General features: G+C 29.7%; 1 protein-coding gene across 1 annotated transcript; it reads left to right on the top strand.

Annotated features, from left to right (window-relative positions):
• The first annotated feature begins 8,549 nt into the window (after positions 1 to 8,549).
• LOC123197534 (glycine-rich cell wall structural protein 1.0-like) lies at positions 8,550 to 11,303 on the top strand. The gene is made up of 3 exons (XM_044611852.1): positions 8,550 to 8,572; positions 9,833 to 10,173; positions 11,059 to 11,303. The coding sequence occupies exons 1-3, from the start codon at positions 8,550 to 8,552 to the stop codon at positions 11,301 to 11,303; spliced, it is 609 nt and encodes a 202-aa protein (XP_044467787.1).
• The last annotated feature ends 3,475 nt before the right edge of the window (positions 11,304 to 14,778 follow it).

A 14,778-nucleotide genomic window follows, 5' to 3' on the forward strand; every position in this document is an offset into this window, starting at 1 on the left:
AATTGTCCCAATTTAGTATTGGTGAATATTGAGCTTAAACGTGAGGATTATATGATAACCCTAATTATCAAGATCAATCCAAAGTGTAGTATTTTTTTTTAGGTACATATTTGGGTTTTTATTTTTGGAAATCATGATAAATTTTGTGTTCAAGAATTTGCTCGGATCTTTAATTTCCGTAACATGAATCTAGATACCAAATTGTCTATGTCTTTTTCTATCAATTTTCACTTGACTCGTTTACTAAAAGATACTAAGTATATATGAGTAATCACCACATATTTTGGCTAATAAATATGCGGCTCTCTTATTATCATATTCATTTTTAATGTTCGAACACAATGCATATGTTAAGAATAAAATGAGTGAGGATAATTTTACCATAACAATTTTTATGAAAAAATAATATTATATTTAAAAAAAATTACTAAGTTACGTAATGATAAAAACCAAGACAATTATCCTTTCTATTTGATTTTTTTAGATGATTATCCTTTTGAATAAATTTAAAGTTATCTTTTATAGTTTGAAATAAAATAGAGTTCCTCTTTGCCATAAATAGGACTCCCCTAATTAAGTTGCAAGAGTATAAATATAAAGACCAAGAACTAATTTCTAGTTCTCTTATTTTCTTTGGTTAGAGATGGAGGAAAAGCAGTTGCAGCATCTCACTCTGGACAAGAATGAAATTTACGGCACAGTACTAATTCTACTTCATCAATTTTTAACTCCTTTCTAATTATATTTTTTTTTCTAATTTTTTTTGTTTTAATCTTCCAGTTTGTTTTGATTGTGCTACCAAAACTGTATTTATTCATGCTTATCGAATCAGCAATTTGGAGGGAATGTCCTTATAATTCTCAGAAGATGGTGCTTGTTGGAGCTGTATTTGCATTTTTAATAAGTTATATCATATTAATATGTTTCATTCTTGTGCTAAAATAATAAAACAATTTCATTTTAGTTATGTTGAAGAGTAATATGCGCATTTTTATTTACATCTCATATGATACAAATTCAATATTAACATAGTTTTATTAATGATATTGATATATGTTTATAGTATAGGTTCAAATTCATTATTAAATTCATGTATTTAGAATTTAAAAAATTATTTTTATACCAAAAAAATACTATAATAATTTTGTGTTTGAGAGAATAAATGAAAATTATAATATTAAATGAAAATTTAATATTTTCCTAAATTCATAATTATTAACTTTAGAAAATTTGAAGTTTGTCTATTAAAAATAAAAATTAATGAAAGACGTTAGTCTGAAAGACATAAAAGTAATTTGATGCGATACGAAAGGTGAATAAAACCTGCCGGCATTCATTTTGAAAAAACAAATAAATGCAGATAGCGTGATGTCAGGAAAATTTTACGTTATCTCATGTAAACGCAACACATGGAGCACGTCGTTTGACGAAATCGATTTTACATCGATTTGTGACGAATATCGATGGGTCTGTATCACTTGTGATGACCTCAACTAATAGCGTAGTGACACCTGGAGGGTTCTTTTGTCATTTAATTTCAATTTTGAAAAAATTTGTGAATAAAAAAATTATTTTTTTATATATTAATACGAATTCAAACGGAAGTTGACCAAGTCTTCTGGCCTTAGCACTTTCCATTTCACTTGCATTTAGGGATGGCAATTTGGGCCCGACTTTAGGGGCCCCGACCCTCCCCGACCCTAACGGGGAGGGGATTCCCCGATAAAAACGGGGAAAGGGGCGGGGATGGGGATAAAAAAAATCCCCGTAATCGGGGACGGGTCGGGGACGGGGATACATGTGTCCCCGCCCCTCCCCTCCCCTCCCCCCCCCGCCCCGCCCCGCCCCTCCCCTCCCCATCCCCTCCCCACCCCCTAAATCTAATATATTAATATAATAATTTATAAACTGTTAAGTTTTAGAAAATTTTACATTATGATTTATTAAAATTATAACTTTAATTTTACTAATTTTTGAATTATCAATTATTAGTTTTTACTAATTTATAAACTATTAATATAATATATTAAAAAAACCTAGAATTTCATTATCATAAAATGTAAATGCACCAAATTAATTTTATTTCAACTTCAAAACTTAGTTAGTCAATCCACTAGGTTTTACACACAAAAAATAATAAATTATAAACTTAATAAAATCAATTGAAGTGAATGAAAAGTGTTAAATTTAATGTTATTATAAAATTACCCTAAATCATATACATGAAGAGCTACTAATGAAGAGATTGATTATTGCATATTGTTAGATTTTATAAAAACTTTATATTTGAACTAAAATAACAAAGAATATTTTATAGCTCTTGTAGCAAATGATAGTTTGGAAAAATATGATTTATTTTATTTATTGAAATATATAAAAAAATTAAAATTTATATTTATGGGTATGGGGAGGGGATTTTTCCCCGCGGGGACGGGGCGGGGATGGGGAGGGGATTTTTCCCCACGGGGACGGGGTGGGGATGGGGAGGGGATTTTTCCCCGCGGGGACGGGGAGGGGATGGGGAGGGGATTTTCCTTCGCGGAGAGGGGATGGGGATTATTTTTTATCCCCGCAACGGGGACGGGGCGGGGACGGGGATTGATATCCCCTACGGGGACGGGGACGGGGATTGATATCCCCTCCCCGCCCCTCCCCATTGCCATCCCTACTTGCATTGAGAGAGAGTGTTTCTGTGAAAATCTTCATTCCTAAAGTTGTAAAAAAATCGGTGATCGCTTCATGGCGACGACGACGACGATGGCGGCGGCGGCGATGACAAAGACGACGATGATGACACCTCCAGCAGCGTAGAAGATATTTCTTATCTCCTAAATTGATTTTTATATTGTTTTAATAATTTGATTTATATTTTGGGCAAATCAAAGAAAAAAAGAAGGGATAATTCATAAACTGAAGTACCGATGAGAACAAAACTGAAAAGCAATTATAGTTGAAAATTCTGTGTCTAATTTCATAGGCTTCTTCGAAAAGGTATGAAAATGAGAAAATGATGGTTGAGCTTTGTTTGGTTGGTTTGTTATTATGCATTAAAAGTGGCATTTAAGTACAAGGGTGTTTTGGTCATTTCACCGGATACAGGCAAAATAGTCATTTAAATCTTAAACTAACAGAAACTGATCATTTTAACCTCTGATGGGTGAAATTTTGGATTTTTAAAAGATAGTGGATATGAGGATTAAACAGTAAACTTGGGTGGCAATAAATCGTTTGGCCCCACAAATAACCTAGCGAAATAAGACATGTTATTAAATACTTACTTAATGCTTGCAAAAAGGTGTAACAAATTTTTTATTTAATACAAGTGAAACTTAAGCATAAATTCTGTGTTTGAAATCCAAGCTCATAGATAAAATGCATGAAACATCCATATAATATTAATTGAAATAAGAAAATACATAAAATCATAACAAATATAAAAATAATAATTTTATCCTTTATCTTCATACAATTGCTCGGCTTGATCATTGATTCTGTCATATATCTCGTTACTAATATCTATCTATACAACCACGTAAAAGGAATGTACGAATGAAAATCATTCAATAAGTAAATGACATTTGGGTATCTTACACAAAACATGAAATTAAAGTTGGCGTTTCACTAATGAATCTTGGTGTGATCACAATTTGACACCATCGTGCCCTTAACATAGGTTATTTATAAAGATTTCTATGACATAAACTGATATCAATATATTTAACATTTTAGTGAAAGTACTTAACACTTTGCGTGTCTATTAATTATTGTGTCTTTAATACATTTATATGACTTATTGAACTAACTTATTATGATACACTGGTCATGTAAGGAATTTAGTCGCAATCTCTCCCTTACTACATATGCATAACTACAAGATTGTTAACTGAAAAACCCATCTTTGAATGGTATGTGATGGAAGATTATGTAAGCATAAATGTATAACACTTTGGGCATGTCTGGCAGGTTACTTGGTGAGCGGGGTGAAATTCAATTTTATCCAATTGTTTACCTTTTTGATATTGCTTCAATTTTAAAGCGGAAAATAACTATTTTCCACCCAAATTTTAGGCCAATCTCAAATCCACATTTACGGGAGATGAAAAACTCAAACTTTCACTCACGACTAAACTTCTGTTAATTTTTTTTGTTAAAAGGAGGTGTAAAATAATTATTTTACTGTTTATATTAAAAGTTATAAAGTTTATTACTTTCCCCCGCCCTTAGGTTTTAGAAATTAACATTTCACCTTTACTGAAAGTTTTCAAACTTTGAAAAATAACATTTTCGCCCCAAAACCTAGGGTTTCCATATTTTTCAAAACTCAGCCGCTCTCATAACTTTTAAAAATAGCAGTTTCACCCCCACTTTTCAACTTCATCTTTCGACATTGTCTCCGGCCTCCTCTTTCTTCTGGTGCGACAGCAGTGGCGCGACGAAGAGATATTTATCTCCTCGTCGCACAACCCAGATGACGAAGGATGACGTTTTGTTGCTCATTGCGTTTGGACGATGCGAAGACGAAGCTTCTTCCTTCATCTATTCTTGCAGATTTGGAAGACGAGGCAACGAAGGTTATTCCTTCGTCGTCCTTTGTAGCTAGAGAAGTGACATCGGTGGAAAGCGTCATCTGTCGATGGTGGCCAGAGAAGGAAGCAAATTCTAAGCGTGAAATTTAAACTTTTCAAACTTTAAAGATGGGTTGAAGTGTTAGTATTTAAAACCTAGAGGAGGGAAATGATAAAACTTTTGAAATTTTAAAGTTTATAGATAAAATGACAATTTTACCATTGTTACTAATTGAAAATTTAGATCATAATTTCGTCATGTGTGAGAGTTTGAGTTTTTCATCTCCCGTTTGTGTGACTTTGAGATAGGGCTGAAATTTGGATTGGAAATAGTCCTTTTCCCAATTTTAAATGATTAAATTGCTTCAAAATCAAACCATAAAACTTTAACTTGCCCTTATTCTCTAATTAATTTTACTAGAACAGCATATGAATCTAAATTTACACTTTTCCCTAGTAAAGCTAATAAAAAGGAAATCCAATCTTCAACGAATTTGAAAGAAAGTAATTGAAGTTCTTACGAATTTGACAAAGGCTTGGTTACGATTGGCGTCGACATTGCACTTGGTGTTAACGATCTTACAGAAGGGTTGACAAAGCTCAACGAGCTTCTTTTCCATACATTCCCAGGGAAGGTTCCGGAGATGGAGAACCTTCGACGGGGTCTGAGTGTATCGGAACTGCAACTGGCTAGAGGTTGACATCTAGATTTTGAGGACTTTTAGGGTTTGAATTTTCTTTGATTGTCTGGAAAATTTGGTGGTTTTCTCGGAAAATTTTTTTCCCTGAGGTGATGAGTCAGTTTTTGTCAGGTGTTGCTAGTGTAGGATTTTATATTGGTTAGAAGACACATTTGCTTCAACAAAATTACTAATTTGGGCTTGCAACGAAACAGTCTCTAGCAATAATCTGGCGAGGGTATTATTGGAGTCTCTTCAATCTTTTTCTTCTATACTTTCTCATAGTGCATGGATCTTGAACCAATCAGTATTAACAGTCAACACGATATAATCAAAATTTAAAATAGATTAATTAAATATATTTATTTTAATTAATTTATTAAAAATATTTATCAAATATATATATTAAATAATACTAAACAATAAAAGTTTTATGTTATTTGTGTTTTCCTAACCTAACTCACAAATTCAAGTTTACAAAACAGTATGGTCTAAGAATTAGTTTTAAGTTCGAGTTTACATGTTTTGTCTAAAATAGATATTATCTTTATGATGGATCAAGTTTTACAATAATGGTCTTTTTATTTTTGTATAATAATTTAGATTTAAAAGGGATGAAAGTCTAAAATATGATTAAGATGATTGTAATATCTAGATCGTTCGTATAAATGATTTATTCTATTTCAATGCAATGATGGTATTAAAGTAACTTCATTTGAACTATTGCACTAAAAGATATAGTTAATACAATCAAAACCATATCAATAACCCAAATATGATAATCAAATCGTATATCAAAAATTTAATTTTTTATATAGTGTATTATATGATATATCTTTTAAAAAATAAAATAATAAAATAATTGACATATCATTGTTTTAAAAAAAAATCATATACACTCTTAAAATTTTAAAATTTTTCATATACACTCTTACTGTATCATTTTAAAAAATATATATATATGATATGTATCAATAATATGTATCATATTGTTGGATATGTATCATATCACATGATACATTTACTGTATCGTATTAGCTTAATATACCTTATGATATATATTATTTTTCACTTCTATTATAACATTTCATAAAATTCGTATCGCATATGATAAAATACTAACAATTATAAGCCCCAGTCAGTTAGGGAAATTGTTTAAAGTTTTTCTAGTTATCATATGAAAAAATAAGTGAGAGTAATTCATCCTCTATAGTAAAATATAGGCACATAAGGAAAAAAAAGTTATTTACTGGTTACCTGGTATGCAATCAACTAAATTTTGAGACACTCTTCAAACCAATAGTAAACTTTATTAAGATAAGGTTTTGTTTGATTTCAACCCTCAAATATTTGAAGGATAAAGAGGTTATTAAACTAGTGCTTAAATTTAAAAATTTAATACTTTTGAGTTCAAGTTTGAGTTTTAGGGTGTTTAATTCTTCAAATTTACAAGTTTAAATTTTTTGATACAAAATGATATTGTTTTAATCAATTTACATTAAACGCGTTATTTTAGTAACGAATTGAGCTCAAAACTCGATTTTTGGTTGATTTTGGCTTGATTACAGTATCAAGCTAAATTTAATTCAAGCATAATTCGATACTGTAGTTGAACTTGAGTTCAACTTCTCTTAAGTTGCATTGAGTTTAAGTTGGTTTGAGATGAATTCATCAAGTTTAACTTTTTTAAAATTAATCAAATTTGAGTTAATCTAAACTCGAGTTGACTACCTAATTCGAGTTTGTATCTCCTTCTATTGACTTATTCTCACCCGTCGATGATATTGATTCTTTCTGATGAAGATAAAATTGTTTTTGTCAAATTAATTTTGTTTTGGGCAAAGATAATTTCATCTTCTTCATAAACAAAGAAGGTCTCACAGAAAAGATAAACATTATATAAACATTTCTACATAGGGAACAAGTCTTTTAGTCATTTAAAATACATTTGGCTGAGCTTAGGGTCTACGGTGTGGCCTCTGTAATTGCATGGCCTTCTCTTTAAATATCTTCTTCTAATTAAATAATAGACTTAACTAAAAGGTCAAGTAGAAAAGGCAGCTAATTCTGTGGTACCGAAGCCAGCCTTAGCAACAGGGAGCTGATGTTTTCTGTCATTTATACATCTGAAGATAAGGCAGATTGAGAAAAAACAATTCAGTGAATTTTAGGTTATTTAAATGGAGAAATCTCATTAATATCATATACACAAATCAACACAATGCACAGGTTAAAAAAAAAATGACTAAAGATGATTTTATCTTAAACAATTTTTATAAATGATAATAATATTGAATTTATAAAATTTCACCTATAAAATCAATAACAATAAATTTGTAAATTTTTTAATAAAAAAATTAAAAATATAAATTTACACAATGTGCATGTTAAAAATATAATAATTGAAAATGTTTTTATCCATAATAATTTTTATAAAAGATAATATTATATTTAAGAAAAATCATTAAATCATATGATGATAAAAACTAAAACAATTATATACTTCTATATGAAATTATCCTTTCTATTTGATTTTTTTTTAGATAATCATTATCATTTCGAATGAATTCTTAGTCATCTTTTGTAGTTTGAAAAAAATTAGACTTGCTCTTTGCCATAAATACTCCCCTAAAAATTATATAAAGATCATGCAGGCTAATGAAGAAGTAATTTCTAGTTCGTTTCATTTTCTTTGGCTGAAGATGGAGGAAAAACAATTGCAACATCTCACTCTGGACAAGAAAGAAATTTACCACACAGTACTTATTCTACTTAATCAATTTTTAACACCCATCTAATTATATTATTTATTTATTTTTTTAATTATTTGGTTTTAATCTTTTAGGTTGCTTTGATTGTGTTTCCAAAATTGTTTTTATTCGTGGCCATTGTATTAGTTGTTTGAGAATTCTCCTCTTTCTCACCAGGAGAGACAGTATATTGGAGCTGCATTTCTATTTTTAATAATTTGCATCACAATCATTTGTTTTCGACTAGCTAAGACAAAGCTGACGAATGCCCTTAAATATTTACAGGGGGTAATATATATTTATTCGTGTAATTATTCAAAGATCGACTAACCCCTTTGAAAAATTTTCAAATATAATTCTAATAATTTTATTTGTGTGTGTTTCAAAAGAGAGACTTGGAATATCTGAAAAAATGTGATTTTCCTATCAGAGTGTATGGATGGCAATCATTTGCTTCGATGATTATAATTTTAGTCTTTGATTTGTCGATAACATTTTTGTTTGGATTCCTGATTAGATTGAAAGAAAGGGAGGTGATATATTATAGTGCTATGATGGGGATTATTACCGGAATACTGTACTTTGTTCGAGAGGTTGAGTTAAAAGTTGATGAGAATCGAGGTAAAGGGGATGATAATTCATCTGTCCTTTGTCTTTAGATGATTTGTTTTGTTATATTTTTTTTTTTAATTTTGTGTTTAAAGCCATGCGAGGCTTCAAAATGTTCTACTGTATAAATTTTTAATATTTATTTGTGTTTATTAATTGAAATATTTCATATTTATTTTTATATAAGTGAAAATTGGAGGATCAAAATAAAAATCTTGTGAATTTTTTTTTTTAAATTTTAATGGCATATCTTGTAATTTTTTATATAATGAACTGTTTTTTTTTTCTGACAATTTCTCCTTTTTTTTTTTCATAGAATAAACATTCATTTGCTACTGAAAGTGATAGAGGAACAAAAGCTAAAGTAATTTGGCAGCAAGATGGTCTCAATAATGAATGTTTCACTTAATAATTTAATAAAAAATAAAAATAAAGTTTAACTATTTGTTAAACTGATATTAATGATTTTTAAAAAATTTAAATATTTATTCATCATATAATTTATATTAAAAATTTTAACTAATAATATTAAAATAAATAAATTTTTTTTTTATATTTTTAGTTTAATTTAAAAATTTATAATTTCCCTTCCTAACAACCTCCCATGTTGACCGTCGATTTGTGTGATGAATCAACACAGATTCATTACCACTTTTACCCCTCGAAGAGTCTTTTCCCGTTGCTTTCATTCTTAATCCTCCGTAAATGTCTTCTTTTATCGGAACACAAGGAAAAATGACCAACTGAATTATTGAACACTCTGAAAAGCAGTAGACTTTGTTGCCCTAGACGTGGAAAAAACACAAACTGAACAAGAACAGAACTTCCTGCCAGTCGCTGTTTCTATAACAAAGGGAATAGACCCAATAGAGAACATCCAAGTGTTCAATAAAACGGCTCAACATAAAAACAGAGTAAATATAAAAACTTAAAAATTTTATTTTAAGAATTAGAAACGACTCTACTGAAAAATGTAGTGATGGGGACTATTAGCGGAGTCTCGAACTTTGTTTGGGGGGTTTGGTTAAATGTTGATAGAAGTTTATAGAATTAAATTACTAAATTTCTAATTCCATTGATAATGCTTGCTAAACCATTTAATTATATTAACATATTTAAAATTTTTAACATAAAAAAAAAGAGATATACTCAATTAGATTTGAATTATTTAATAATTCAACGGTTGTAATTCTATCTCTTCTGGTTGTCGTGGTTGTGAATATGTTAGTGTTTCTGTTGGTGGTGCCTCTGGTGCTTCTGGAGGTGTCTCTGGTGTTTCTGGAGGTGCCTCTGGTGTTTCTGGAGGTCCCTCTGGTGCTTCTGGAGGTGTCTCTGGTGCTTCTGGAGGTACCTCTGGTGCTTCTGGAGGTGCCTCTGGTGCTTCTGGAGGTGCTTCCGGTGGTCCCTCTGGTGCTTCCGGTGGTGCCTCTGGTGCTTCTGGAGGTGCTTCCGGTGGTTCCTCTGGTGCTTCCGGTGGTGCTTCTAGAGGTGCTTCCGGTGGTCCCGTTGGTGCTTCCGGTGGTGCTTCTGGAGGTGCCTCTGGAGCTTCCGGTGGTGCTTCTAGGTCTGGTACTTCAGTTGTCCTTCTAAAATAAAAAGTAAAAAGTAATAAATAAAATTAAAATCAAAATAACTATTTAAAACCTTTATATATAATTAAAATTTAATTTACCTGTTGCAAATATGCCTGGCAAAGTCTATAATTCTTGTGTATAAACAAATTGTGGCAATCGCAACACAAATTAGATCAGCACCAAAATCGTACCAATTTAATGTTATAAGAGCCTGAATCGCAAAAGTTAGATATTGCATTAAGATTGTATCAATTACATTTAGCATCCTACTCTCCAAGTTTCTGTTTTGAACAGCTGCATTTTTAAGTTGAAACAGAAGGGCACTGTCTCTTATAGAAGCAATTAATTTCCATTTCCATGCTTTTTTTTTCGTGTAAACTATAGCTAAAGACGCATTTATTATTGCAGGGAGAAATTTTAGTATTGCTCTAACTATTCTCGACTCTATCTTGATAATCAAATGTTGTGCCCAATAATTTAGAAATAATAAAATACTAGATATAATTAAAGCTACAATCCTTATGCCGACGCTGATGTCAAGGTAAATGAGGAAAAGGTTAAAAATAATCCAATCGAATGTTAGAAATCCCATTGATAGTTCTTGCCAAACCATTTCTGAAATAATAAAAAACAGAATAGATTAGAACATTAATCAATAAAATAACAAAATTTATGTGGGTATATAAAAAAAAAAATACAACACGAAAAATAAAGCAGTTAAAGTATCAAATGTATCTTTCAATATGAAAATGTTATTAGCTATTAGTGTGGGTGAAGCGAAAATTATACTCTTATCATTAATATTTGAAATTTAAAAAAAGTAATTAAAATTAAAAGAAATTTTGATTACCTTCTTCACTTAAACTTTTTGTGAGCAAAGGTAGATGTAATAAAAGAAGAGGTGTAATTGATAAGAGGCTTGGCAAGGCAGAAGTTTGTTGCCGAGGTGCGTTTACCCTGTTCTGTGAGCAGGACCGCCAATTTATAGATGCCATTACAACAAACTTGTGCGTGGCACTGCCGTGGCGTGGTGCTGCTGGCACTGCTGCTGGCGCGCCTGGTGCTGCTGGCACTGCTGCTGGCGCCTGGTGCTGCTGCTGCAACTGCTGCAGGATCTTGTCCTGACCAAGGGCCCACTAAAAACAGAACATGTAATTAAATCCCACTTTAATAGGTGAATTCGGTGTTTTTTTCGCTTGTGCAATTCGAACATGATCGGATTGGGTTTTTAAATTTAGTTTTTATTTTTGTTTATGTTGTGTATTCTTTCTTTCTTAGGTTTTAATTATGATGTGGTGTGTTTTTTAATGCTCAAAATTTGATATTAATTCATTTTTCAGATGGGTTTGGTAGTTTTTTTCAATTAGATTGTTGGGTAATTGCTCCAATTTAGAATTGGTGAATATAGGCCTTAAATGTGAGGATTAAATGATGATTTTAATTATCAAGATCCATCTAAAGTGTAACATTTTTCTTTAGGTACATATTTGTGGTTTTTGTTTTTGGTAATTATGGTGAATTGTGTTTAAGAATTTACTCGAATTTTTTATTTGAGCAATACTATGTGTACCCATTTTGGGTACACAAATGTATACACACTCATATGTGTCATCATATGATTGATTATTATTTTATTCTTAATTCAAAATCATTTAATCACATGATGACACATATAAATGTGTACATATTTATGTACCCAAAGTGGGTATACATAGTTTTATTGTTTTTATTTTCATAACATAAATCTAGATATCGAATTGTCTATGTCTTTTGTTATCAATTTTCACTTGACTCATTTGCTAAAAGATATTAAATATATATAAGTAATCACCACATATTTGGACTAATAAATATCGACTCTCTTATTCTCATATTCACTTTTAATGGTCAACATAATGCACAGATTAAGAATAAAATGACTAAAGATGATTTTACCATTAGACTTTTTTATGAAAAAATAATATTATAATTAAAAAAAAATTATGAAATCATATTATGATAAAAATCAGGATAACTATCCTTTTGATTTTTTTCGATGATTATCCTTTTGATTAAATTTTAAGTTATCTTTTATAGTTTTAAATTAAATAGGGTTTCTTTTTGCCATAATTGCCACTCTCCTAATTAAGTTGCCAGAATATAAAGATCAAGAACTAATTTCTACTTCTCTTATTTTCTTTGGTTAGAGATGGAGAAAAAGCAGTTGCAGTATCTCATCCTGGACAAGAATGAAATTTACGACACAATACTAATTTTATTTGATCAATTTTTAACTCCTTTCTAATTATATTTTTCTTCTAATTTTTTTTATTTTAATCTCCCAGTTTGTTTTGATTGTGCTACCAAAACCGTATTTATTCATGCTTGTCGAATCAACAATTTAGAGGAAATGTCCTTATAATTATCAGAAGAGGGTGCTTGTTGGAGCTGTATTTGCATTTTTAATAAGTTATATCATATTAATATGTCTTCAATTAACCAAGACAAAGTTGATGAACACCCTTAAATATCTCCGAGAGGTTGTATATATTTATTTTCAGAAAAATTTTCAAATATAATTCTTTGATTAAATTTTATTTTTGTGTTTCAAATGAGAGATTTAGAACATCTGAAAGAATATGATAATTCCAAGGTAACTTATTTATAGTGCAAATATAAATGAATTTAAAATTTAGAAATTTAATTTTATTATTATTTAGAAGTACGCCTCTAGTTTGGGTAAAAATGAAATGCACTTAGATAAATTGTAAAACTGAAAGATAAAACATAAGGGGATTAAGTTTAAATAAAAGTAAAATATAATAAATCAATTAAAAATAAGAAAATATAGAAAAATGTTAATGCAAAATTTTAAGAGTTATATTTAAAGGTGTCTATGGTTTAATATTATATTATTAATGAAAAATCATCCTTATACATAAAAAAAATGCTATTAGTTTTGTATTGGAGAGAATGAAGGAAAATTACAAGTTCTCTCCATAAAGGCCAAAGGACGTTGCATAAAGTTAATTTCATGCAGCATAAAAGAAAAATAAAGCCTGCCAGCACTAGTAGACAAATAAATATGTACTGGCAGGTACAATCGAATTAACAAACGAATATTTTATTCGTTTTAAAAAAAATCTGCAAAAACTTTAATGTAAACGGCGTGATGTCAGAAAAAGTTTACGTTATCTCATGTGAGCGCAACACGTGGAGAATGTCGTTGGCTGTAATCTTATTTTTTGTTGATTTGTGACGAAAATCATTGGATCTTGTCTATGCCCTGAACGAATAAAGTGGTGAAACCTGGAGGGCTCTTTTGCCATTAAGTTTCAATTTTGAAAAAATCCGCAAATTAAAAAACAAGAAATTAAAATTTTTCACCTTATTTTATTCCGTATATACATATATATTATTCATTTCAAAACTTAAATAAATATATTATAACAATAATCTATTTTTTTAAAATACTCCTCTTGAAAAGACCCATACAGAGATTCTCTCTTCTTTCTTAGCTTTCAAATAAGAAAAAAATCCTTATAACATTAAAAAAATAAATTATTAATAAAAAAAACACGTGATTAAACAATAAACTCATGAGAAAATTATTATAAAAGATTCAATTTAGATACAAAGGAGGGAGAAAGAAAAATTACTAAATTTATTAAGAGAATTAACATTTGCTGCAAAGACTTCATAGTAAAATTATCCGCATTCAGGTTAATTTTGACCTAACCTGCATGTTATGTGTTTTTTTTATGAACAATTGAAAATTAAATAAGTATAGTAGATTCATGTTTATAATTTACACATATATATAAAAGCAAGCAAAACTTTCGTGTGAATATCTGTATAAGTCATTTTAAGAGAGGTATTTTGGAAAAGTAAATTACTATTATGATATATTTATTTAAATTTTAAAATAAGTGACATATAAATATATACGAATTAAAATAAGGCTAAAAAATATAAGTGTTTTGGCCTTGCACTTTCCACTTCTTTTGCATTGAGAGAGAGTGTTTTTTATATTGCTTTAATAGTTTGATTTATATTTTGGGCAAATCAAGGAAAAAAGAAGGGATAATTCATAAATTGAAGTACCGATGAGTCAACTTAAAATGCAAAAACTCTATTTATTGGGCTGGAGAACAAAACTAAAAAACAATTGTAGTTGAAAATTCTGTGTCTAATTTCATAGGATTCTTCGAAAAAGTATGAAAATGAGAGAATGATGATTGAGCTTTGTTTGTTATTATGCATTAAAAAAGTGAGGAAATTGACATTTAAATACAAGGGTATTTTGGTCATTTCATGAAACACAGGTAAAATGCTCATTTAAATCTTAAATTAACAGAAAATATTCATTTTAACCCGGAGACTTTGGATTTTAAAATAACAGTGAATATGAGTTTGGAAAACAGTAACCTTGGGTAGCAATAAGTCCTTTGGCCTCAGAAATAGTTCTTAATTTTTATTTAATAAAAGTGAAATAATACATGTTATTAAATACTTACTTAATTCGCGTAAAAATGTGTAATAAATTTTTTATTTAATAAAAGTGAAACTCAAGCATAAAGTCTGTATCTAAAATCCGACCTTATAAATAAAGTGCATCAAA

The sequence above is a fragment of the Mangifera indica genome, chromosome 15 (assembly GCF_011075055.1).
Source record: "Mangifera indica cultivar Alphonso chromosome 15, CATAS_Mindica_2.1, whole genome shotgun sequence".
NCBI classification, from domain to species: domain Eukaryota; kingdom Viridiplantae; phylum Streptophyta; class Magnoliopsida; order Sapindales; family Anacardiaceae; genus Mangifera; species Mangifera indica.

Bases quoted from the DNA above. Each gene is read 5' to 3' on its own strand.
- LOC123197534 (XM_044611852.1), top strand. From the start codon at position 8,550: ATGGGGATTATTACCGGAATACT. The intron at 8,573-9,832 runs GTACTTTGTTCG...TGAATATGTTAG, and splicing joins GGGATTATTACCGGAATACT to TGTTTCTGTTGGTGGTGCCT. The intron at 10,174-11,058 runs GTACTTCAGTTG...TTGTGAGCAAAG, and splicing joins CGGTGGTGCTTCTAGGTCTG to GTAGATGTAATAAAAGAAGA.